The sequence below is a fragment of the Narcine bancroftii genome, chromosome 6, assembly GCF_036971445.1.
Source record: "Narcine bancroftii isolate sNarBan1 chromosome 6, sNarBan1.hap1, whole genome shotgun sequence".
NCBI classification, from domain to species: Eukaryota; Metazoa; Chordata; class Chondrichthyes; order Torpediniformes; family Narcinidae; genus Narcine; species Narcine bancroftii.
In genome coordinates, this window is record NC_091474.1 from 86,187,171 (window position 1) to 86,214,813 (window position 27,643).

Sequence of the window (27,643 nt, forward strand, 5' to 3'; positions counted from 1 at the left end):
AGCCAGACCAGCACTGCACCGATTGGTTTCACCAACTCCCCATTACAATCTGTCCACAGTCCGAAGCTGGGAGGCACATGAGAACCCACAGAGGCTGAAATCTGGATCAAAAAAAAACAATCAACTGGAGGAAGTCAATGGGTCAAGCAGCACAGGTGGAGTTAAGAATGGAGCTGCACAATGTATCCAGGGTCTACTAAGATGGATGTTGGTTTCTGTAAAGCAAATAAAAATATTAATTATTATAAGAACATCAGAAATAGGAGCATAAGGGTATCCGGTCCATCAAGCCTGCTCCGTTATTCAGTGGCTGATCTGATGATAGGCTCAACTCCACCCACCTGACTTTTCCCCATACCTCTCAATTCCCCTACTATGTAAAAATCTTCTCATAAATATATTTACTGAGGTTAACTCCACTGCTTCAATGGGCAGTAAATTCCATAGATTCAACATCCTCTGGAAAAAGCAGTTCCTCCTCATCTCTATCCTAAATCTACAACCCTGAATCTTGAGGCTATGTCCCCAAGCTCTGGTCTACCCCAACAATGGAAACAACTTACCTACCTCAATCGTATCTATGCCTTTTATAATTTTATACATTTATGATCCTCATTCTTCTAAATTCCAGTGAGTACAGTCCCAGATGACTCAATCTCACCTCATAGGCTAACTCCTTCTTCTCTGGAATCAATCTGGTGAACCTCCTCTACACCACCTCATAAGGCAGTACATCCTTCCTCAAGGAGACCAGAACTGCATGCAGTACTCCAGATGCAGCCTCACCAGTACCTTGTACAGTTGCAGGATTACCTCCTTGGTCCTAAATTCAATCCATAGAAAACAAATAAAACTGCTGATGTTGAAATGCAGGAAGCAGTCAGGGCCAGACCGGGGTTTAAATCCCATGATGTTGTAAGGAGTTTTTACATTCTCCCTGTGTTTGCATAGGTTTTCGCTCTGGTTTCCTCTCACACTTCAAAAATGCACTGGAGATTGTAGGTTAATTGAGTGAATATTGGGTGGCACGGACTCATGGGCCAAAATGGCCTGTTACTGTGCTGTATGTCTAAAACAACTGAGCTGGTCAAGCAGTATCGATAGAAAGAGAACCCTGTTAATACTGTGGGTCAGTGATCCTTCATTAGATCTCAGATCTTTCCAGTTATAGTCACAGATGTTTACAGCACAGAAATAAGCCTTACGGCCCAACTAGTCCTTGTTAATCAAGCTAGTCTTACCTTGTGATAGTACAGATTCTATCACCAATGTGTATATGTACAGATTGTAGTGTAGGATGACTGTGATTGGCTGAGAGTGTAGCCACACCTACTGGCAGGTCTCAAAGGATTGCTCCTAGCCAGACCAGGTCATTCTGGACTGGTCGACCTACTTGTGATATGCTCCAGTCTTTTAGTTAATAAAAGCCTTGGTTTGGATCAACAAGTCTTTGGTTCTGTCAATGCTCATTACATACCTGTGTTAGGCCCATTCCCTTTCAACCTTTCCTATCCATGTACCCATCTAAACGTCTTCTAAACGTTACAATTGTCCCTGCCTCCACCCTTTCCCTGGCTGCTCATTCCTTTTACTCAACTCTCCGTGTGGAAAGGGGAAGTTTTCTGACCCAAAACATCAAGTAGTTTTTTTTCTTCCAGAGATGGTGCCTGGCTGATTTTTTCCAGAATTTATCTCTTTTCTTAATTATATCAAGGTCTTTACAATCAGTTCACACTGTGACGTCTTCGCTCTCACTTGTCGGGAAGGCGCAATAGCGACTGCACTTACTGAGAAGACTGAAGCTGGCAGGGCTACCGGCCACCATTATGTCAACCTTCTATTGGACCTCTATCAAGAGCATCTGGTGGCTACATCACAGGGTGGTACATTTGCTGCAGAGAAATGGATCAGAGTTCAATCCACAGGACCATAAGAGTGGCAAAGAGGGTCACTGGAGTCTCCTTCCTCTCTGTCAATGTGATCTACTGGGATTATTATCGGAAGAGGATGCGCAAAACCTTTCAGATGCTCCTGTCAGGAAAGAATTACAGGAGTATCAGAGCCAGCACCACCAGGCTGAGGAACAGCTTCTTCCCAAGAGCAGTGGGATGGGGAAGAGACCAGAGGAGGGGGACAATCTATCTTCATTCCCTGAAGAACACCACTGTCTTAGCGTATGCTTTGCCATGAAGACAGGGGTAAAGTCATCACTTCTCAATGTAAACTGCAGTCACTTCACCATTTCCTGCAAGCCTCTCACATCCCAGCAGAGTTCCAAGTTAACATGCTTCATAAAAATAACCTTATTCTTGCAAGTCACCCAACCGAACAGCAATATATCTGTGTATTTTCAGTGTAGTATTTATGATTTAATAAATTTGAATCGATCGACTGAGAAGCTTTTAATCGTGTTGTCAAGGCACGAGCAAAAGCAGACCCTGGACGGAGCATTCTCTTTCAATCGTTGTAATTAGAGGAAGGGCGAGGCCGGGGAACTGTGCAGAAATAGAAATATACATTTAATAGCAGATTATATAAAAGTAGATTGCATCTTAGAAATTTGCTGATGCCTGATTTTTACCTAGCTCGGTTTTGTCTCCAGTTATTTCTCTGAACCCAAGCCGGAGGCTCAGAGGATAAAGTGCAAACATGGCTGAACTGGTTATATAGGCGGTCTTCAGTGTCAGAGCCTGGCAATGAGGTCCATGCCACCGACTGGCATCAAGGCACCCCACTACCAGCCCAACCCCTCCCCTCCTCATGCACCCCTATTGCCACCTGGCTCATCAATTCTATCCTGCTATCGCTGAGCACAGAGTACACACGCACACCCTGAGTTTATACCCGGTGGATAAATATGTAAGGGGAGAACACCACCCGGGAGATGTGGGTGGGGGACAATGTCAGAGGGAGCCTTACTAAAGATCAGTTGGTATTTAATCTGTCACTGGGTGTAAATTGGATGCCACAGACACGTGGATCAAAATGGCCTGTTTCCATGCATCTAAATTTAAAAAAATGTAAATTTACAATTTGACTTGATTTGATTGGCTGATCCAGCCACCTGCCCACTTCCCTGTCTTTGGATGCTACAGGTGAGTGACACTAGACCACAAAGGTTGCCAGGTCAGGATAAACTGATGATATAGAGCCCATTCAATCTTTTCAGATTGAGTTTCTCTGACATTTTGTGTGTGTTTTTGAGCAACTGCAGTCTTTCTTGTTGGCCATTCTTTTCAGGACCAGATCTTCTCAAAGCCATTGACAAGCCCTATCCACAAACGTGCAAGAGAGAGTCAGGAGGTCATGCAGCAGCCATAGGTTTGTAGTGACAAAGGGCTCAGACTTAAATTGGTGTTTAGCCTTTGCTTCCAATGGATGCTGCGTGATCTCCAGCATGTTTGTGTGTTGCGCTCGACCACAGCGTCTGCAGACTTTCTTGTTTAACAACAAACACTGCCCATTTCAGAAACAGAATTTATTTTCATGGACATGTCACAAAATTTGTCGTTTTGTGGCAGAATCACAGTGCAAACATCTATATAAAGCACCTGACAAAAAATAAATAAAAATAATGCAAGAAAAAAATTCAGTGTCTTTGATTCATTGATCATGGCAGAGGGGAAGAAGCTGTCCTTGTGCCGTTGAGAATTCATCTTTAGGCTCCTATACCTTTTTCCTGATGTAGCAGAGTGAAGAGGGCATGGCCTGGGTGGTAGGGGTCCTTGAGGATAGAGGCTGCTTTCTTAATTCACTGCCTCGAGGAGTAAAGACTGGTGCCCGTGATGTCACAAACCAAATCAATAATCCTCTGGAGTTTTTTTCTTGTCCTAAGCATTTGCACCTCCCTACCAGACAGTGAATACTACTCTCCACAATATTCAGGCTGTGGCCAAACAATAAGATTTATCAGCAATTTGTGGGACTTGCATGCCTGTTGAACTTTGTCAGTGATCTTATTGTGAAACTGGTAGCATCATTTAATTATGCTTGTTTTAACACTGATTTAAACAATAGATTACATAATATGTTTTGATCATGAGGAATACTTTTTCTTTACTGTATATCTCTTTGTGTATTTTCACGATGACCAGGAATAAAGTTGTGTGAAAATTTGGGTGCTGATCTGGTCCTTTCAAGGTGCAGAAAGTGAGCAACATGCGCCACTCGGTGGCCTTCTATGGTATTGCGGATTTTCTCTTTTTGTGTTTCAGTCTTGATAAATGAATGAGCGTCATACAAACATTTCAAGAGAAAGCAGAGGGTTGTAGTGGTGGGAATACATTTGGATTGGAGGGCTATGACTAGTGGTGTCGCACAAGGATCAGTTCTGGGACCTCTGCTCTTCGTGATTTTTATTAACGGCTTGGATAAGGGGGTATAACAGTGTGTTGGCAAGTTTGCAGATGACACAAAGATTGGTGGTGTTGTGGATAGTGTAGAAGAGTGTAGAAGATTGCAGAGGATTATTGATAGGATGCAGAGCTGAGCTGAGAAGTGGCAGATGGAGTTCAATCCAGAGAAGTATGAGGTGGTGCACTTTGGAAGGACTAACTCGAAGGCAGAGTACAAAATTAATGGCAGGATTCTTGGTAATGTGGAAAAGCAGAGGGATCTCAGGGGGTCCATGTACACAGTTCCCTGAAAGTTGCCTCACAGGTGGACAGGGTAGTTAAGAAAGCTTATGGTGTATTAGCTTTCATAAGTCGAGGCATTGAGTTTAAGAGCCATGAGGTAATGATGTAGCTCTACAAAACTCTAGTTAGTCCACACTTGGAATACTGTGTCCAGTTCTGGTCGCCTCATTATAGGAAAGCCGTAGAAGTGTTGGAAAGGGTGCAGAGGAGATTTACCAGGATGATACCTGGTTTAAAGAGTATGCATTATGAGCAGGATTAAGGGAGCTAGGGCTTTACTCTTTGTAGAGAAGGAGGATGAGAGGAGACATGATAGAGGTATAAAAGATATTAAGAGGATTAGATAGAGTGAACAGCCAGCACCTCCTTCCCATGGCACCACTGCTCAATACAAGAGGGCATGGTTTTAAGGTAATGGGTGGAAAATGCAAGGGAGATGTAAGAGGAAGGTTTTTTTTTAACCCGGAGAGTGGTTGGTGCGTGGAATGCACTACCTGGGTCAGTGGTGGAGGAGTACGTTGATGAAATTCAAGAGATGACTAGACAAGCATATGGAGAAATTTAAAGTGAGGGTCATGTGGGAGTCAGGGTCTAAAGGTCAAGAAGGCAGCATCAGGATAGTGAAGGGAATGATGAGGAATTTTAGTTTTGGGAAGTACAGTAACCCCTCCTGTGACTATTTTCTATATTTTTGTGAATAAAAGATTGAATTTTTTTTTACAATTATAAACCTGCATTAAACTATGAACAACTTTTAAGATATAATTAAATATGGAATGGAAGCTTATTCAATATCCCTTTACATTCACATACAAAAGAACTGCACTCAAGAATAATATGAACAAATATTACTGGTATTATTTGACAAACAGCACCTTCAACTCAATGAAGGAGTTTTTGTTTAGTGAATCAAAAGTCTGCAGATGCTGTTATTGGAGTAAAAACACAGAAATGCTAGAGGAACTCACCAGGTCCTGCATCGTCCATAGGATAAAGACATACTGTATAACCACGATTCAGGTCTCAGTTCTTCTTCAAGGTACAGTAGATTCATTTTCTTTCAACTAATAAGGCTGGACAGCTTTTTATTTCCATTCACCTAAAACTGAGATAAAGGCAGTGCAAAGATAATGGATATGAAGTAATCTGAGCCATAATACCTTATACTTCTTGAGGTAGTGAAAAATGGATCAGCTGACAAATTTGATACCACAGATTGACCAGTAATCTTATCTCAAACACCTTCTTTGACAAGACTTACATCAGAGAAAAGAAACCACTCAAATGCTGGAGAAACTCGGCAAACCGAACAGTGCCTTAATGTAGCAAAGGTGAAGATACATCACCAACATTTTGGGTTTGATCTGCTGAGTTTCTCCAGCATTTGTGTGTTTTTTCACTTAACCACGGTGTCAACAGAATTTGTGTTTTACCCCAGACTTACATCAGAGATCATTCCCAACTCTCTGCTCCAAACTAATATCACTTCATACTTTTTTGGAGGAAATAATTCAATATTTTTATTGGTTTCATCAAGTAAATGTTGCATAGGTACATAATAATAAAGTATTAACAAATCACATATAATAATAAAAATGGTGTTGAGACCAACATTACAGTGGGAAGAAGTAAAGAAAAAACTCACTATACTAATTGTCAACCCCCTTCCTTCAGAGGCTACTGGCTAAACATAGACAATCTGATAATAAAAAGGAAGGTAACCGATGGGGTCAAAACAATCAAAAGTTAACTAATTTTACACATTTTGAAAATAATTAAGAAAAGAATCCCATAAAGCAACAAAATTAAGATCCATTTCAGTAGTGGAGCATCTAATTTTTATTTCCAACATCAAACATGCCATCATATCAGACAACTATCAAGTGTAATAGGTAAAAATACTTAAGTTTAAAATTGAAAGTAAGCATAAAGATTTGCTTACTTACTTGGTGAAGATGGGAGCAAATCTTCAGCCAGTGGAGGGCCTTGGTCATGCTTCGATCGTAGTAGCTGTTTGAATAAAGTTGTGTCGCCCAGGATGAAGAGCTGGTTGTTGCCACTCGCTTTTGGGGTGACTCTCTTAATATGTATCTTTATCCCTGCTTAGTAAAAGTCATCCCGGTAAGATGTATTTGTAAACTTGAGGGGGGAAAGGGGAGTTAATTATCTATAATGTTATTGTTTGTCTTTTGGCCACTCTGTGGAGGGACAGAAATCTGCAGATGTAGCGATGGTTAAATGTTTTCAAAGAATGTGTCTAAAAATAAAGTAAAATGCTTTTAAGCGAAGTTTGTTTAGTGTAGGTGCAGTATAATATTTTTGTCTTTTAAACTGTTTATTCTTAATGCAGGGGTTTTAGTGAGGCATTGTAAGAGTGAGTCTCAAGCAACCAGAAAATACAGTTATCTGCCAATTAGCAATCCTCATAGATGCCAGATACCAGGAATTTTACTGTATAAGCAATTCTTCCAAAAGCATATGTAGATCTAATCCTCCAGGGAAAATAGGTGTGTGCGGGTCTGGTCTGATGGGGAGAATTTGTATTTGCTCTGTCTTCCACTTATTTACATGAGATTTAATGGCTCTAATGTTCCCTACCTGTGCTCAGCTGCACCCTAGTTATTCCAGGGTCACAGGGAGGTGATCATATTCCCAGCAAAATGATGCAGATCTTTGTAAAGGTCTCTCTGATAACAGGACGAGGATGGAAGCAATTTCTTCTGCTGAAGGATTGGCTAATTCAGTGCTGCAGATATATTTTACAAATTGCAGCTGGTGGACACAGCAGTAAAAAATAAGTCTATTGTCATCTGATTGCTCAAAGGCAAACTGACGAAATAATGTTCTCCAGTCCTTGGTGCAAAACACACAGACACACAACCAGTCAGACAATACATGTGCAGGACAAGTATTCATATGTACAAATAAATAAATATTGAGAGCCTTGGCTGATTAGTGTGAGTAGTTCCATTGGTTGTTCAGCATTCTCACTGCCCATGGGAAGAAGCTGTTTTTCATCTTGGAGGTGCTGGCTCTGATACTCCTCTATCTCTTTCCTGATGGGAGCAGCTGAAAGATGCTGTGCGCGGAGTGGAAGGGGTCCTCATTGATTTTCCATGCTTTCGTCACATCCCGGTAGATCACATTGATGGCAGGTTTGGGGGGGGGGGGGTGGGTGGAGGGAACAGGAATCTCCAGTGATCCTCTCTGGTCCTGTGTCCGATCCATTTCTGTAGTAATCGTACCACACAGTGATGCAGCCAACCAGGATGCTCTTAATAGGGCTCTGTGGAAGGTTGACATGAAGGTGGCCGGTAGCCTTGCCAGCTTCAGTCTTCTTTGGAAGTGCAGTTACTGTTGCGCATTCATGACAAGGGAGATGTGTGTCCACGATAGGGCTGGCTGTTGGGAAAACCATTCAAGCTGCCTGTGAACATGTATGTGAATGCACTTGGGTATTGATAAGAATCTTTGCAGAATGAGAGCACTGGGAATATGGAGCCATATTGTGGTAAATGAAGTGCAGATATTTGGGTTCCAAAATTAAGTTAATGCTAATTTCACTTTGAGCACGGTCAGTTTAGAACAGGAGTGGGAAACCGTTATTAAAAAAATTCACATTCTACCTTAAGTATTCCCTAGGCTACAAGTGCTCTGTGATTAGTGATTGCTTAAGGTGGTATGTGAGTGGAAAGAAAAAGTTTGAAAACAACTGATTTAATCGTACCTAATTGACTCGTTATGTGCATGGTTTCATAACTCCAAAGGAAATGCGCCAAAGGCGATTTTTCTCAAACAAAATATTTCCGTAACAATTGGGTCTATAGAGCAGTGGTTCTCAAACCTTCCCTTTCCACTCACATACCACATTAAGCAATCCCTTACCAATCACACACCACTTATGGCTCAGGGATTACTTAAGGCGGAATGTGAGTTTTTTTTAAACAAAGTTTGCCCACCCCTGGTTTAGACCATATTGTCTCCCAACATCCATCCATCTGGGTTGCATTATATTTGTATCACTTAATAACCATTCTACTAAAAGAGGAAGCAAAAGTAATACAAATGTGTATAGCAGAGGTCAGAAGGCTGTTAAAGATGCTGAAGCATCATCCCAGAGTCAATCCCCAACAAGCCCCCCCCAACCTTGCCCTATCAATCCTTAACTTTCCTCTCTCCTGTCCTATCCCCATCCAATTATCATATTTTGACTGTTGGTCTGTGCTCTGCCCCTTGCCTTTTCTTTCCTTCTCCCCAGCCTTTTAATTCAGGTGTCTGCCTGCTTTCTACTCAGACCTTGATCCAGGGGGCTCAGGCCCAAAATGTTAAGTTTACTTCTTTATCAACCTGATGAGTTTCTCCAGCATTTCTGTGTTTTTATTATAATCACAGCACCTGCAGACTTTTGTGTTTCATTCTGTTAAAAATGTCAATACAGCAAGAAGGAAGAATGATCAACTTGCCATTAATCGAGGAGGCACCACTAGATAGATGTTACCACCTACCTGCCTGAACAAATGTACATCAGAAAATAATCTAACCAAAATGTACAATGATATTCTACCTTATGTTCTCTTTCTCAGTCAGTATGACTACTTAAAGCAGGGAAACAAGTGAAATTGAAAGCAGCTCGAACCTCCTTGCACAACCTCATTACACCTCAAATACTGATGTCTTTTTAAAAAAATCTTAAACTTAAATATATAAAACAGTATCAGGCCCTTCCAGTCCACGAGCCCCTGCCGCCCAAATATCCCAATTAACCTACAAGCCCTGTGTGTTTTCAGGAAACTGGAGAACCAGGAGGAACCCCATGAAGACACAGGGAGAACGTACATACTCCTTATACATAGCACTGGATTCAAACCAGGGTCGCTGGCGGTGAAATAAAGTTGCTAATTATGCTGACTACATGATATCCTGAAATGCAGTCAATGTCGAAATGTGGTAAACAGGACAGGACAATTCCAGAAACTGCCATCAGATCAAATAATCTGTTTCTGGAGTGTTAGCTGAGACAAATATTGACCAGGAAATTACAGAATGCTTTCTGCCTCGTTGAAAGAGTGTTTTGTGATCTTTTATGTTCTTCAAAGGCAGTAACTCAAAAGACCAATGTAGCATGCCCTCATTAATCTTCTGTAATGAGAGTTTCACTGACATGCCACAATTTACTGCCCATCTCCTTTCCTTTTGAAATGAGTGGTTTGCTGAACCATTTCAGAATACTTAATAGTCAAAGATGTTGGTGTGTCTCAAGACACATACAGGTTAGGGCAGCAGATTTGTTCCCCTCACATTACTGAACCATCACATTTTATGACAACCTAATAGTTTTATGAAACTGAATTTAATTTCCAAAATTACCATGATAGATTTGAATTCAGGTCTATGGATCATTAGTGTGATAATTTAATCACTACACTATTCGGGATGAAATTCTATGGACTTCCAATTATTGTAAATGTACACTTCAGCACAGTTCTGAAGGGGAATGATGTTCTCAGAGATGAAACTTTTTTTTCTGTCAGATGCAGGTTTTCAGGAGTGGTGTAGACAGGGTATCAAAAATTTTAAAGATCTTTTTATTCAAGATAATTTTTCTTCTTTTGAACAATTGAGGGCAAAATTTAAATTACGCAATAGTCACTTTTTCAGATATCGACAAGTCAGAGATTTTGTTCAGTCCAATTTTTCTGATTTTCCACAGATTTCTGAAACAAACCTTGATTCACTTTTTTACTTTAATTTTTTTATAGAGGCTCAATATCAATTATTTATAATAATTTGATGGATTTGTCACATAGATGAGGACTGGGATATTGTTCTAAATATGATTAATGAATCCTCCTCTGAGACTGATAGTGTTGCAATTCAAAGTAGTGCATAGAGCACATATTTCAAAAGTTAAACTACCTCGTTTTTATTCTGCTATTGATCCATTGTGATAAATGTAAAATTTTCGAGGCTTAATTGATACATATGTTTTGGGCTTTCTCTATTTTAGAAAAACTTTGAAAAAAATTATTTTATCAGTCATTTTTAAAGGTCAAATTAAAAACTTAATTGCTCTCTTTGGTTTATCTCAAAAAGAGGAAGAGAATTTTAGTCTTTACCTTCTGGATTAGCTGGACAGGCAATTCTGATGAAGTGGAAAGACAGCAACTGCACCTCCTCCACCTCCTCCTCCACTCAATGGTTACAGGAAAAAAAAGATATAATGTGAAAGATGTATTTTTACAAGACAGGGAGTATTATCTTAATTTAAAGAATTAGGGTGTTTGGATGCACCTGAGCAGCGTTGTCTGGTTTCCGAATGTCGTCCCTCATTTCTTATGTATAGGAGATATACAAGTTTAGAGGGAGGGGCTTCATTAATTGGGGGGGGAGGGGTCCTTTTTTTTATTTTGATAAAATGGGTTTGGCTGAGAAGGGTACACACAATTATAGTATTATTAAGGTACTATTTGAGAAGTAGAAATTATCTGTCTTTTCCTATATTTCAGCCCATGTATGTATGTATGTATGTTTTTAAAAAATTAAACTCAATAAAGATATTTTAAAAAGAAAAAGAAAGAGATGAAACATAAACTAAGACCTTCATGTTTAAATATTATGAATTAACTGACACAACCATTGCTTCTTACAGGATCCTGGGTGATATTCTGATTTAAATGGACTTACTCACGATAAGTTAACTGGCCATTTCTCTGATCCTTGTGTGGAAACTTATGACAAATTGATTGCCATGTTGCCTTTTAGAACAAGTGACTATATATTGAGACCTTTATAAAAGACCAACAAGCCTCCTTAGTCAATCCCAATTCACTAAAGGGAAAAATAAAAATGTTTTCACCTTTTGCACATTATAAGGGTTAGATCAATAACAATTAAAAGCACATTTGATACTCTTTATTGCAAAAATATGAGTTGCATTTCCTAGCACTGCAATTAAATACCAATTGGTACATAAATTTTCCAGTTCACATTTCTTGGCTGTAAAAGCTGTACACGTTTTAACAAGAATACATTAGCAATAATATTAAGCACTTCTAAGCAGACAAGTATGAAAGTACAGTAAAAATCTGTAAACCATTTTCTACAATAAAATCTTCAACTTCACAACTGTACACCCGTAACTTTTGTCTTCAGTAATCTTATAAGATATACACAAGGACTGTGAATTGCAGAAAGGTACTTTGCAGTCTCCTTTCTCCAGTGACACAATTACTTCCATGAATCTGCAGACATCACAACAGTTTATTGTAAAAGCTTTTACTGGTGTCATTTCACACAGACCTTCAGCAGGTTGGAATATTGGCAAGGCTCTACAAAGTTCCACGAAGCAGCATAAAAATAGGAGGAAATTGAAGACAATCAGAGTCAATTTCTGGGTCCCACAGAAGATTGTGGTCTGGAACCCTCTGGATATGACAATCTAGCTGCCTTCTGACTTCCTGCTAACCATCCACAATTTGTCACGTCATTATACTCAAGCCCAGTGTCCAAGAACACAAGCACCTCAATAATTATATTTAACCTCTATCCTTCATTATTCTATGTGTACAGTCGCATCTCATCCCTGGTGGCCCTCAGAGAAACAGTGCCCATACTCTCACTTAAGACCCATGATAAAAAAAAACCTTTCTATTATTTTCATTTCAACAGGTCAATGAATAAAATGCCAATGCATTGTAATCCTTCATGTGCATTATTGAAAAAGAAACTTGTTCACAATTGGCAAGAAGCAAGTGTGCAACCAAATAAATGGTAAGAAGCGTGCGTAGAAAACTATTCGTCTGATAGTTTATCTTTTAATACACTTTGAATTCAACAGTGTGAAAGTGTATGTGTAATCGACAGTCACTTGCTGCAGAAACACACATTGAAAGAATGGACAGGGATCAGAGAATAACCGAGTTGGTACAATTGCTTGCTGACCCATTCAATTAATCACTCAACTATTTTAGTAAAACCATTAAGCAAACTATATTAAATGGGAAAACACCTTTGCTAATATTGGAGAGATAAATCTTAAATCAAAACATTAAACATCAAGAGTCTAATAGCAAAAAAAACCTGCAGATGCTGAAATTCTGAAACAAAAATGGGAAGTAGGTCAGGCACAAAAACAGTGAACAATTCAACTTGATGATTGAAATGTTAACTATTTTTCTCTTCACAGGTGCTACCTAAACTGTAGAATATATCCAGCACTCTCTTATTAATTCAATCTAGTAGCTAGATTAAAATTTTTAAGATGTCTGAGATGCGATCAAACCCTACACAGATTTTCAGATCTTGGTACAGTCGCATCTAAACTAAAGTAACATTACTAAAGGTTGCCTCCTTGTACTTATTTTAATACAAAATATTCCAATAATTACTTTCAAATGGAGTTAAATGAGTGACCTAAATTGTACACTGGGATCACATCAGAAAACCTCTAGCACAACTTGACAAAGTGAAAACCACAAAATGTGTCGGATCGTTATGCTGTCAGTAGATAGTGTTGCACATTTCACATCAGTGTAGAAATCCAAATGTCAGTGTCTAGTGATTCATTGCTCAAATTACATTGCAAAAAAATGATTTTGTGCACATCTGCATCAAAGCCGTATAGTCGCTACATCCAGCATCAGAACTTTAAACTTAATCTCAAAATAAATGAATAATTTTGGAGTTTTACAACTTAAATACATTCTATCTTAAGCCTTCATTATTTTTCACTTATACTAATCATTAAATGCATTATCAGTTTTCAATATCACAGCTGGTAAGTGATAACTTTTATAGTTACTATACATTCAGTTAGTAGCAGTACCAATCTTTAGTTCTAGCATTAGTCTACTTTAAGATAATTGCTGTGAACCCCATCATTGGTGTTTAGCCTGGCCTTGATCACAAAGGCAAATGCCGTGGCTTAAATCGTGCCATATACGAACTACAGTTCTGGCAGTAGACTTTACCAGCATCTGTGAGCTCTAGCTGACATAAAGCACACAAGCAACCCCTGGTGGCAGGCTGTGAAGTAGCTTGCTCAGCTGATGGCCACCTTGTACTAGGACCAGCCCCACTAGTTCTTGTAACAGTCCGGCTTGGCAAACACCTCTTATCACAGTGCTGAGGGTGGGTGTAAAATGCCTTCCTCCAATCCTCATCGGGAGGAACATCAAGACGGAGAGGACCTGGAATGTTGGACCGTGAAGATGCAATGAAAGAAGATTTCTGAAAGTCCAAAGTATTTGCCATGCTGATGCTTTTTGGAAAAGTGTTCTGACCAATGCCATGTCCCGATCTGTAACGCACAGGTAAAATGTCAAAATTATCAGGCACCTCAGGCTTAGTTTGGTGCGGCAGCCGGTACAATGATGTAATTCTCACTGGATCCTTGCAAAGTTGCTCTAACTTAGACTTGTCAGGAAGAACTGCTCGAGATTGTCTCTGCTTGATTATAGTTTCAACATTAATCTGGTCTTTTCTCATGGGTCTCTGTCCCAAGGTTGATGGCTTCTGTGAGCGTGGCAGAGTAGCATAGTTCACAGCCACACTCTGGAAGTTCTTGTAGTTGGAAGCTTCACCCCGGTCAAACACAGCCAGAAATTTCTCGATGTTCTTGTCTGCTTTCCAAAAAAAAAAGAACAAATTAAGATCATTACACTGATCTAATCCAAAATAGCAATAACTACAGTCTACTCTAGACTGATTCCTCAGTAATTCATCATAATTGATGGAAAGCTTGGAGAAATGACTGCCCCAAATGATCATTTGCAGAAGTAATTGAAGCTCATAAGAATCTCCATAAAACTGCCAAGATATTGTCTTTAATTGTTGGTCTCTTGATATCTTTGCCATTTACCTATACTAAGAGCACCTTTGTTACATTTGATGAAATAGGAGGACCTGGGAAACATAAACATTCACATTTGATGAAATAGGAGGACCTGGGAAACATAAACATTCACATTTGATGAAATAGGAGGACCTGGGAAACATAAACATTCACATGAAAATGTATAAACTCCACATATTTAGCAACTGCACTTCCTGAGAAGACTGAGGCGGGCAAGCTACCAGCCACCATCCTGTCAACTTTCTGCAGGAGCTCGATTGAGAGAGAGGATCACTGGGGTCTCTTCCCCCCAACACCTCCCCCCATCAATGTGATCTACCGGGATTGTTGTCTGAAGAGGGGGCGCAAAATTGTCAGACCCCCTACCACCCTGCACTCAGTATCTTCCAGCTACTCCATTGGGAAAGAGATACAGAGTATCAGAGCCAGAACCACAAAGATGAGAAACAGCTTCTTCCCACAGGCAGTGAAACTACTGAATGGCTGATGAACTGCTCGTACAAACCCTTTGAGGCTCTACTATGTGTTTGCACGTTTTTACACTAAGGACTGAAGAACGCTTTTTCATCCAGTTGTATTTATACAATTGGATGATAATTATAAAGTTAAACTTAAAGTCAGAATTGAATCTTGGTCCTTGGATCTGTGAAGCAACAGTGCAAACTGCTGAGCCATCATGCTGCCCTCTAAGATGCAACATTATACTCATCCATAATTAGAATTAATCCACAGCCTGATTACGTTCCTAGCTATGCAATAATTTTGAATCTTGCTATTACAATAAAACAAATGCCACTAAATTGTCAGAATGATCCTGCTTTTCAATTTAATGGCCAAACGCTGAAGGCCAGCAAATGACTAAGCAATTCTTACATTGCTAAAGTCATTTGAAGCTACCTTGTTCAACAGCTTCTACATGTCAATAATTTTATATCTGAAGATCGAGTGGTATGTGAAATAATGCTATGTGAAAATAACATAATCTAAACAAGGACTTTATGGACAAACCCACACTGAAGAAGATGCAAAAGCTGGTACTTTGTAGAAGCCAGATTACCTGAAACTCTGTTTGTATCACCAGACATATTGGGCTGCAGTGGATCAGACGAAAGGTGCGGTGATAGGAAGGGATGATGTTGAGGGTAAGAGGCTAACACAAGAGGATCAGAGGGGTCTTGGGACGAAGTCAAGGAAGAAGAACTGACTGATCTTTTTTGAGGCTCCACTTGCTTTCTCTGGATTGTTGATTCCTTGCAACACAAGTAGACATGACAAAATGAAGAGACATCTCATATAAACAAAAGGAAATAAACCGCTTCAAATTTATTCCTCAGCTACTTTCTTCAATCCACTGAGGGTCAATTGTGCCTTTTTTGCCTGTTGCTACAGGACACTTTACTTACAACACTGTGAGGAATAACCACAGGGCTCTCTCTGTTAGGAAGAATGGTTCCAGTCAGGCTGCGAGCGATGCGTCGGAAATTTTCTACACTGTAATTGTCATTTTCTACATTATCTCTTGGAGAAAGCTCATTGAAATGCACCTTAAAAATGAGACGTACAAATAAATATTTGAAAGCGAACTGCTGGAGAACAATACAAAGATTAAAGAAGAGCTTGAAATGCAATTGGATCATGGATTAACTATTCATGTGCAGGGCTATTCAAGAGTACAACTGCATAAAAATTCTTAACTGAAGCTAATTTTCCATCAACATCAATGACTGTTTCTTGACCAACCTTAAGTCATTCATTACAGCTCATGATTAAATGGTACAGCAGACTCAATGGGCTGAATGGCCTTAATAATGGAAACAGCCCAATTTCCATTATTCAGATGAGTTCACTGACCTGAAACACAAAACCTGTTTCTCTCTCCACAGATGCAGTTTCAGCAGTTTCTGCTTGTGGTTTATTTCCACTTGTTCTTCATGAGAAAACTGGTGCTACCTATTAATGCTTCACCCAAACAAGCAGGCCTGATTTTTCCATTGTTTTGGCAGCTCTAACCTGCTCCCATTGTGAACTTATGTCATCAGGAGTAAACCCTCCAAACACATGCTACAGCAATGATGGAAGAGTTCAGTCTCCAATTTATGGAGAATCATGATTCCCCCAACGATGGCAATACTACTGTAGCCAGCTTTCTGATTTATTGTCATAGCAGGTGAGGCAGAATTACCACTTAGTGGTAAAATTATTCTCAATATACATATGTAAACAGGAGACAAATCTCTAACAATGAGGAAACATTTAGATAATCCAAACTTTTCCCGAAAAAAAAAGCAAGATATATTTTTTAAATTGGCAATTAAAGACTATATACAATGTATCAGGTTGCCTGGCTTTAAGAAGGATATCATTAAGTTGTAAAGGGTTCAGAAAAGATTCACTGGAATGTTACTGGGAATTGAGGGCTTGAATATAGGGAGAGGCCATATGAGCTGGGTCTTCATTCCCAGGAGCATTGGTGACCTTAGAGGGAAATGAGACTCATTGGCCCAACTTTTCCATTCCAGCTCAATGGTATTCTGGGTTAGTACCATTACATCTGACTTCTATTCTTCAAAGCCCTTTCCATCCAGGAAAGGACTTGTACAGTAAAGGACAAGACCCTGGAGAACTATATAGAACAAAGAGAGGGGCGCTGGTGCATAGTTCCTGAAAATAGCAACACTCAGGTGGAGAGGGTGGTGAAGAAGGTGTTTTGCACACTTGCCTCAATCGGCATCGAGTACAAATGACTCAGCTGTGCAAGGCATTTATGAGACTACACTTGGAATACTTGAATGAAATTCTGGTCGCCTGGTTTTATGAAGGTCATCAGCAGATCAAACTGCATCTGTGGCGAGAGAAACAGGTTTTGTGTTTCAGGTCAGTGAACTCGTCTGAATAATGGAAATTGGGGTGTTTTCATTATTTAGGCCAAAGGATATAGGAGCAGAAATAGGCTATTCAGCCCATTGAGTCTGCCATGCCATTTAATGATTCAGCTGTGCAAGGCATTTATGAGACTACACTTAGAATACGTATGAAATTCTGGTCACCTGGTTTTATGAAGGTCATCAGTGTTGGAAGAGTGCAGAAAGATCAATCAGGGTGCTCCTGGGCCTTGAACTATTGAAAGAGGCTAAAACTATTGAAAGAGGGTATTTATTCCCTGGAGCATAGGAGACTTGGGGTGACTTTACAGAGGTTTATAAAATCATGAAGGGCATCTGTAAAGTGAATGCTCAGGTTTTCTTATGGGTGGACAATAGGGGAAAGTTTTAATTGAGAAGGGGTTGAGGTGTCACATTTTCACTCAAGAGGGTTGAAGGCATCTGGAACAAGTGGCCTGAGGAAGCTATAGAAGTGGGTACTATTATGACATTCGAAAGACATTTGGACAGATGTATGGATAGGAAGCATTAAGAAGAACATGAGTCAAATGCTGGCAAATGGGATGAGCCCAGATGCCACCATATTTGCCATGATGAGTTGGAATGAATGGGCTGTTTCATGCAGCAAGCCTCAATGATTACACTGGACAAAACTTTTGAAAAAAATTGTTGTCCGGTGTAATGACACATTTTCCATTTACCTATTATATATGCACAACTTCTCCCCAGTACACTATACATTTGCAATTCCAAAATTAAATATACAAAGCCAGAGAGAAATCACAAATTTAAATGTAAATGATTGACCACAAGATATTTTATTTCAAATTAAAACAGATAGAACAACTTTAATTCAATTCAGATTAAAATTTATGAAGGCTAGGAACAATGTGTCATGTCTTACAAAGTTTTTGGGTACCTTTGTGCTCACTGGTACAGCCGCTTGATAAGCACTGCGTTCGATCTCTGCAGTTGGAGTCTTTGATCGCCCTCTTTCAGGCAGAGAGAAATGTTTTCTTGTAACATTTTGTGCAGAAACTAGTGGCACAAGAAGAGACATTAACATTTCTTTTATTTGAAATAAATGTATATAATGAGATGATATTCTAGAATTAATTTGGCCATCAAATGGTAACCCAATAGTGAACAATTTTATTCTTTGCTTAGTAGCTCCCAAAATTTCACAAATGTTTGAACTTAATCCTGGCAATTGCAGGTAAATGTTGCTATAACATATATATTTCCTGGAAACTTCTAATAGTGGCCGTGGATCTTCTGGACACAATGGTGCTTTATTCCAGAGCTTCTGGACTACTGTCTGTCTATAGCAGTAGGTTTGCCAGTCTGTGCAAAATAGCTGGAGAATGTGAAAGACAGTGAAAGGAATTGTGGACAGTTGTGTATCCAAAAGATGCAGATAAGATCAGGAGCTAGAGGCCCATGCACATCAGGAAGCATGTATGAGAGTGTGGTTGAAGATTAAGAAGGGAGGCATGGGAAAGGGCTCATTTACTTGAGAACATGTGTACATATGTATTGGCAGCATGGTTGGTGTAGCAGTTAGTGTCACACCTTTACAGCAGCAGCAAATGGGACTAGACCTGGTTTTACATCCTGCGCTGTCTGTAAGGAGTTTGTATGTTCTCCCCATATCTGTGTGGGTTTTCTCTAGGCACTCCAGTCTTCTCCCACCATTCAAAAACTTACCAGGGGTGTAGGTTGGGGTGGCATGGACTCGTCAGGTCAAAATGGCCTGTAACAGTGCTTTGTGTCCAATTTTAAAAAATAAAATCAAGGAGCAAATGCATATGTGCCTCTAATCTGCAAATGTGAAGTAAAAGAGAACACTGTTCTATTAAGACTATTAGAAAGGCTATTTTGTTTATGACCTTAATTGTGTTTTTGCAAAAATGAAGAATTGGTAAAGGCAATTAATTGTGAGAGAGAAATTAAGTGCTCTCCCTGACATTGCTATCGACATAGAGCTGATTTTTTTAAAAATAAAATGTTCATCCATGTCAAAGGTTTAAAAATATTCCAGTTCCAGAAAACAAAATGTTACATGTTATTTGTACTAAATAGGAAGAGTTTCAGTACATGCAACTTAATTATAGCCTCATCTAAGTTCAAGCTCAGGTACACAAATCTAGATGCAAAGCAAAACTGTCAAAAATGTCAGGGCCTTAAAAAGAGAATAATTTAGGATAGTAGTCAATTGGTCTTCGGGTCAAAACCTTTGAGAAATACTGCTCCAGTCTTCTACGCAATTGTATGACTCTTGAGTAGAAGAATGTTTTACATTACAAACTTGAATAACCAGTCTGTCCTCATGTCATTCTATCCTCCCAGGAAAGGAATGCTTCTGATGGGAATCAAACAAAGGCTTTCAACTTTGTCCTCCAATTTTAGCACAAGTATGAACTCACTTGCATGTAACATTATTCTTAAAATTAATGACTGAGATGGATTCAGGGGTAGGTTTAGAATTCATTACATATTTTAAAGAAAGACAAATTTCTATTAGACACTCTTTAATAATTATTTTACAAGTTCTGGCATACAACTCCACCAAAGTAAGGTGTCCACCAACTTCATTCTTTGCTGCTCATTAACATGTTCTACTCTGCAAAATTGCTGTCCACATTCTAACTCATGCTAAGTCCTTTTCATCCATGATTCTGAACTTCTTGACTTATACTGGATCTCATTTAAGCTTTCGAATGAGTTTAGATTCTCATCCTACCTTTCAAATTCTTCCATGATCTAACCTCTTTAATTAACTCTTTCCTGTAAGCAACTGAGATATTTGTATTCGCCAATTGGGACTCTACCAAAATTAATGTGTCCAATATTGGTCATCGTGCCTTCAGTTGCCAAGTTTCTTAAGTTCTGACATTCCCTCAACTAAACACTCACCTTTAAAGCCTAATGTTTTTTTAAAAAAACTAATACTTTGTTCACCTGTCCTAGACCCTCATTTTGCAGCTTGGTATTAGATTTTATTTGATAAGGTTCATATGAAGTATCTTAATTTCAGGGATTAGATTAATAAAGGCAAAATTTTGTGGCTATTGCAGTAAAATCCCCGTTATCCAGAATTCAAGCAACTGGCAGACTCCAGCAACTGGCAAAAAAAATCATGGAAAATAAATAGTTAAAAAAATATGGAAGTTTAAAATTGGCGCCCCTAGTGGTCACTTTGCTAATCCATGCAACATGCAATCTCAAGGAACTGGAAAATTCACTTATCTAGCATGTACCAATCCCCATAGGAGCCAGATATCAGGTGTTTTACTGCACAACATTTAGAAGGAAGCTGAAGCCAAGAGATCTTATCACTGACGACACATGAAACATAACAAGAATTGTTATGTACATATTTTCACCACCTAACTGATTTTGCCTCAATTTCAAGTTTATTATCATCTGAATGTACAAGTACAACCAACGAAACAGCATTCTCTGGCCCTCGGTGGTTTTCTTCTTTAAAGAAATGGCTGTTGAGACATCAATTCATACCAGCCAGGATTAAAATAACAAGCATCAAAGGCCAGGAAGTGGAACAGTGGTCAAACTAAATATGAAATCAAGAATTATTCTCATTTAGCACAATCCAGTTTTGTTGGAAAAAAAAATGAAAATATTCCAGAATAGTGAAGCTGACAGGATACCAAATCAGTAATTTTATTTTTTGGTTCAATTTCACCATAATCTAGTCAAATCATTGATCTATCCTGGACTGTCATGGTTTTGTACCCTCTCATAAAACTGGTTGGCTCCTTCTCAGTGCATCAACAGAAACTTCAAATCTTGGGCAATTTGTCATTAAATACGGAATACCATAAACATTACACAAAACCTTTTTGCGTACTTTCCAAAATATAGGAGGTGTCATTTTCTGTTGATTATCGTATATACTCTTGCAATAGTTGAGTTTTGAGGACCAATTTTCCAGATGAAATATGGGGGTAAACTTTTACACGTTTACTACTTTTGACCGTGGTAACTACCTGTGCTGTTCAAGGCATCAGGAGCTTGGATGGTCAGGACCGGGTGATCAGTCGATGTTCGGTGCGTCGGGAGCTCAGATAGGTGGGCGGCTTGGACAAGAATCTGCGATCGGGGCGTTGGGAGCTCCAGTGGGTGGGCGTCAGGGGCGAGGATCCAAGGTTGGGCCATCAGGTGTTCTGATAGGCAGGTGGCCAGAGAGAGGATCTATTGTCAGGGCATCGGGAGCTCAGATGGGCGAGCGGTCAGGCCCAAACTTTTTGGGGGGGGAGGGGGGTGGGGCAGGTCAATATACACACAGGATCAACTGTTGGACAAGTATATGCGGAATGCATTTAATTTTCTCACCTGGTTTACTGCTTCTTTGCCTTGTGGCCTTCTCAGCTAATTGTCTTCTTGGTAGGTATCTCCTGCTCTCGGGGGCTTGCAGGCTTGCTTGATAGAGTGATTCCAGCTCTGAAAATTTCAGCTGCATATCCTGATCTTTACTGTTAATTGGATGCATTTGTTGCCCACGACCATACATGTTACTTTCTTGACTGGCCTGATTGCCATGAAAGTGTTGCTGCTCACTGTTTTGGCAATCTGACCGAGGCCCATAATATTTTCTAATATCATCAAACCGTTCATTTACAGGTACAGAAGGACTCGTGGAATGCTCATACTGCTGTCTCATTGACTCAGAATTGTTATTAGAACACGTTTCTCTGAAAAGCAACTGGACAGTATTTTGGTATCTTTGCTCATATGTCTCATCTGCTAGAGAATCAGATGGAAAACCTGATCCTCCAGAGAGGCAGCTCAGATCTCTTGCAACAGTAACAGTCTTTGCTCTACAAGAAGGAACAGATGCCTCCACATTACGATCTGAAGGTTCCTCTAAAACATGGGGAGAATACAAGTTGTCAGCAGACCACTTTGCACCGTCCAACTGATCCTTGCCCTGGAGAATCGGAACCTGTTGATTAATATTCAGAGGTAATTGCAATAAGTCCTGATCAATTTTCTTTGTCTGAAAATTGGAATATGCTCTTTTACAAATACCTTCATCATTTCCCTGGCCCAATTTGGCACTTGGGCTTTGAATCTGTGCTATCACTGACTTTAGATTATTCGTATCAACTGCTGTCTTCATCTTCGGTGAACGGACACCTTCAATCTCAGAGTTGAACTCCAAATTCAAATTGCTTCTGTGTGAAGACTGTACAGGGGACCAGTTCAAGTTTGTGAAAGAAAAAGTTGTACATGGAGATGTATTGGTCTCACTGATGTTCAATTCAAGTTGCTTTGAATTGAAATATACAGCAGAAGGATTGCCTTTTGAATACGTATTTTTTTCATCCTTTTGTGTTAATGCATGACTGTGAGATGGCGATGAAAATGTGTGACTCACACCTCCATATTCAGCAGTGAGCAAAGGCAAGGAGCCATGTTTGTTCATTTTCAGTTCGTAATTGAGAGGAAAAGAATCCAATGATTCTTCTTTCAACAGTTCACCATTATTTTTTACGTGACAAATATCCATTGCACATTTCTCCCCCACCTTCTCTCCTGGAACCCAAACATAGTTGTGGAGAGATGGAAGCTCATGGGTATATCTGGCAGATTGGTTCCATTTTAGTTCAGAGGTTGATGAAGCAGAAGCTTGGCCATGCAATTCAGAGTGAGGGCTGTGTAACTCGGGTGCACGTTGGACTTGTAGCTGGTGATGGGAGGCTGGCAGGGTTGGGGAAGATTTGGGCCTGTAGTCTGGCTCATTGATGGGTTCCATTACACTCTTCAATGCTAACAGTACTTGGACTTGGCCAGCCTGCACACTGAAATAAAGAATGGTGTTACTCACACAATTTAATTGTAAATATTATTCAATGTCAATGCACAACACACTTACTTGTTTATCTTGACTGACAAATTAATTTAGTTAAAATCTTAAAGACAGTAAAACCCCTGTTATTCAGAATTCAAGCAACTGGCAAAAAAAAATTCAACAGAAATAAATAAATATAATGAAAAATTATATAAAAGTTTGAAATTGCAAAGTAAATGCTCTCTGAAATAACTCATAAACCTTTGGTGAAGATAGTAGCAAATATTCAGCCAGTGGAGAGCCTTGGTCATGCTTTGATCGGAGCAGGTTGCTTGAATAATTTAGATTTAAATAAAGTTGTGTTTGAATAAAATGCCATCACCCAGGATGAAGAGCTTGCTTGCAGCAGCTATATGAATAAAGTTGTATTTGAATAACGTGGTGTCACTCAGGATGAAGAGCTGGTTGTTGCGCTCACTGTTGGGGTGACTCTCTTAAAGTTTCTCCTTGCCCCTGCTTAGTAAGAGTCCTTTTCTTTATTAGTATATTATTAATATATTAGTATGGATTTATCTGTAAACTTGGGTGAGGGGGGGGGTAATTATGATGATATTAATCAGATAGCTGAGTGGAGGAGAGAAACCTGTAGATGCAGCGACGGTTAAATATTTTCAAAGAATGTGACTGAAAATCAAGTAAAATGCTTTAAGGTGTGAAGTTTGTTCAGTGTTAGTGGAGTATAGTATTTTTTATCTTTTAACCTGTTTCTTCTTAATGCACGTGTATTAGTTAGGCATTGTAAGAGTGAGTCTCAAGCAACAGGAACATTTCCAAATCCAGCATCTACCAATACCCATAGGTGCCAGATATCAGGGGCTTTACTGTACAATTAAAACATTGAAAACATCTAAAATCTTAAATTTGCATCCCATTTATTTCACAAAGAGTAATTATGAATTCAATTTAAAGAATTTTAAGGGCAAAAAAAAAATTAACATTTTAACATTCACGAGAAAATGAAAACCACAAATGTTCTGCGGTGGATTCTCCATGCACATTCCAAAATATCTTTTGCAAATGTTGTGATTAAAGGATTAGAAACTATGACAAACCTTGAAGAAGTGGCCAAAATGACAAAGCCTTCTGTGGAAATCACTTTAGATTATGGATGCATGACTAAAATTTGTTCTATGCCAATTTAATATCCAATGAAGCAGTCTGCAGATTTCTTTATATAAATGACATCAAAATACTTTGTGGTGATTGTATATTTTGCTTAAATGAGGGCATCTTTCTCTCATTTCATATGATAGCTTCCTTTATGATTAAACCACATTTATCTGACATTTTGCTGCCTCTTAACCCTAAAGATACTACCTTTTGCATTCAGTCACGGGTTCCCCAGGTGGAGGGGAGTGGATGGATTGTTGCATGCTCTCCTGCAGACTTCGAGCCTTCTTCATGCAAATATGCAGCTTCTTATCAGCAAGGGCTCTGCTGTGTGTGATGGTACTGCCTTCATGCATAGCAAGTCTTAGTTTCGCTAAAATGCAAAACAGCAGAAAAAAATGCACACACAGACTCAAACCACATGCAGTTGTAAAATAGAAGTAATGAGGCACTCACAAAATGCTCTGATGAAATGTTAGCAGTGTTTGTAACAGCTCTGTTATATTGCTTTAATTACAAAAAAATGCTTGCAAACAAAGACTTATCAAATGTTTAATGAACACATAATAAAAATACACTCAACTCCACACAGCTAAGCAAAAGCCAAAATAAAATGAACGAGGCACAGACATCACTCTTCAATTAAATTAAGAGATTTCAAAGACTTGGAATATTCAAAAGCATGAAGGAAATGTGCAATAAAGTTAACTTAATTTGCAGCACTGAGAATCTGTATTTTCACTCTGTATCAAATGGCAAAACTTTTAACTTACTAAAGCAATTAAAGAAACAAAAAATCAGTCTGCACCTCTTTTGGTTTAAATTAAATGAGAAGTTCAAAGTAAAGCATTTTATATAGGTTTCCCGTTAAAAGTGCATTTCAGAATACACATTTTTTAAAAATCTATTGTTAGTCTTGAATAATTAAAATGATAAGACACTATGGTCTAAGTAATATATTAAATATGAAAATTCAGATACTCCATTGTTATATCAAAACAAAACTTCTCCATGAAGTACTTCATGAAATGATTTCAAGAACACTTTTGAGGATGTAGCATTTGCATTTGGGAATTTGGCATGCTCAAAAAGAAATAAACGTGGGCAACTAGTTTAGGTTCAGTTTCTATTAGCCAAGTGAAGAACAGATTATTGTAGGCAGAATTTCATTACTGGTTAGCGCAGGTTTTAGTCTGTGAACAGCAGAGGCAGTTAGGGTTACTTACACACAGCTTCATTGCAGAGATTGAGCGCTGCAGCCAAGTCATCCTTTTGTTCAAGGCGGAAAGACTGTTCTAATAGAGAGTCTACCTCCTGCAATGATCTCTCAAACTTGTCAGTCTTCCCTGCAGAAGCAACAGCAGGTTTTTTTTTCCCCACATACATTTAATTAAACATTTACTGCAATGAAATATCAAAGCTTAAAGAAGCAGAAATTTATTAACCATCAATGAATTCTTTTAAACTTAAAAATTCACTTTGAACAGTTATGAATTCATCTCTTTAAGAGCTTTGAAGGTACTTATTTAATTAAAAGTTTTATGCACTTATGTTTATCTGGTGAGAGAAATTAATAAACATATTCCAAACTACAAATTTTCCTCAATTAAATCTAAATTCCGACCTAGTCACCTGCACATGATGACTTAACAGAACAAGCAGTGAGTAGACTATCATGTGGCTGAACAATTTTTTTGTTGCAAAATACTATGAGCACTGTCTCAGGATCTACAAGGAGACAGAAAGAATAGGATCCATTTAGTAATCAAAGATCATAAATTTAATTGAAGTACCAAGGAACCAACTCTGCCTTTGCACTTTTGAAGATAATGCAATAGAAGCCTACCAATGTGTGCTCTTGAAAATTACTTGTGTTAGATGAATGGAGCACACTGCATAAAAGCACACACCATTTTCAATCCCTCAATATGCACAGCTTTGGATGATTCAATAAACTGTACCATCAGTATAGCTCTATCAAAGGAGAAAGAAAACTACTAAATGGTAATCCAGTGACAATCAGATCTGATACATTGTAGAGCCAATTTGTGGAAATAAGAAAGGGGAATGTGGAAATGGCCGAAAGTTTAAAAAGAGAAAAGGATGTTAAAATGTCATCTTATTCTCATCTATTCAATGCTCAACCTTCTCATCTATTCAACGCTAGAATGTATATGCTCATGTAAAAGTTGTTTTCCTGTTAAAGTTGACCTGGTTTTTTTTTGCACTAAAATCTAAATTTTCTGTCCATCTATTGTCTTTCACCCCGGCCCCAAACGCTATCAGGCCAAACGCTATCAGGCCAGAGCTTCTGATGCTTCAGCCGGTCGCCATCAGAGCTCCCAATATGTCTAATGCGGACTCTCGCCCCTGCCCCCTGCCCCCTGCCCCAGATGGAACTCCTGACGCTTCGACTGTGGACTCCCATCTCGTCCCCGGATGCCTGCCAATTGGAACTCCAGAAACCTCCAAAAAGGCAGGTACTTCCTCCCATCCTCTCCACCCCCCTCCATGTTTTGATGCACAGACTCTGTCTTTATTACTTTAATTCATTTAGAGATCATTTGGATTTCTGCTATTGATATGGAATTTTCCACTCTAGTATGAATTTCAGCCCCTCAAAAGTAGTATCCATGTAATAGTCGACCCTGTAAATTTAACATTAAAACTATTATGCTTTTTAAGTTATTTGTGGTGTTTTATTATACTGTATATACTTGTGTAAAAGCAAATTATGAAGACCACTTTTTAATGAAGCTAAATACTATAAACTTGATAATAGAAGCAGTTCTCCAATCCAAAACAAATTTCAAATGTAACCCAAATTACACTGATAAATTAAGCAGTTGCTTTACTGATGTTCCTTTGTAAAGATAATTTTTTTCCCCTCAATTTATATGTATTTTAATCACAAACTCTGCAGGGAGCATTCAGGTGAAAAATGTGGAAGTACCTTTTCTCTGAAGGCTGTTTTACAAGCTGGTTATTCACAGTTCAAAACAAAATGGGAATTTATATTGCCACAAGTTTCTGCCCCCATAGTTCTCCTCTGTGGATCAAAGGTGAGTGAGTTCTCCTGTTGGGTTGTTCAAATTCACCACCCAATTACAGATAATTTTTCAGATGTTATTCTTTAATTGTTTTGTAGATCATATATTATGATCAGCATAAAGAGAAATTCAGAAATTAGTAGGCTTACATGTAATCATTCACACCAATATCACATTTCTCAGCCACAGGAAAGCCTAAAGGAACTTCTATAACAATGGTACTAAGAACGCGAGGA

The 27,643-nt window shown here is 38.9% G+C and overlaps 1 protein-coding gene and 1 long non-coding RNA gene across 17 annotated transcripts in view; one reads left to right on the forward strand and one right to left on the reverse strand.

The window, feature by feature from the left end:
- The window catches only part of LOC138736315 (uncharacterized), a 151,156-nt gene that overhangs the window by 54,929 nt on the left and 68,584 nt on the right, over positions 1–27,643 (forward strand). The gene's annotated exons all lie outside the window — the stretch shown is intronic.
- LOC138736314 (ubiquitin carboxyl-terminal hydrolase 54-like) overlaps positions 11,535–27,643 on the reverse strand; it is an 89,403-nt gene continuing 73,294 nt past the window's right edge. For 9 of the 11 annotated variants that reach the window (XM_069885609.1, XM_069885607.1, XM_069885605.1 and 6 more), the window contains 7 exons: positions 25,584–25,703; positions 24,565–24,730; positions 21,729–23,197; positions 18,277–18,410; positions 15,894–16,034; positions 15,548–15,740; positions 11,535–14,257 (listed from right to left, as the gene is read on the reverse strand). In XM_069885609.1, the coding sequence (XP_069741710.1) occupies positions 13,539–14,257; positions 15,548–15,740; positions 15,894–16,034; positions 18,277–18,410; positions 21,729–23,197; positions 24,565–24,730; positions 25,584–25,703 (2,942 nt within the window). In that variant the 3' untranslated portion in view covers positions 11,535–13,538. The remainder of the gene's footprint in view (positions 14,258–15,547; positions 15,741–15,893; positions 16,035–18,276; positions 18,411–21,728; positions 23,198–24,564; positions 24,731–25,583; positions 25,704–27,643) is intronic. The other 2 variants (XM_069885614.1, XM_069885616.1) reach the window with 2 other exon arrangements.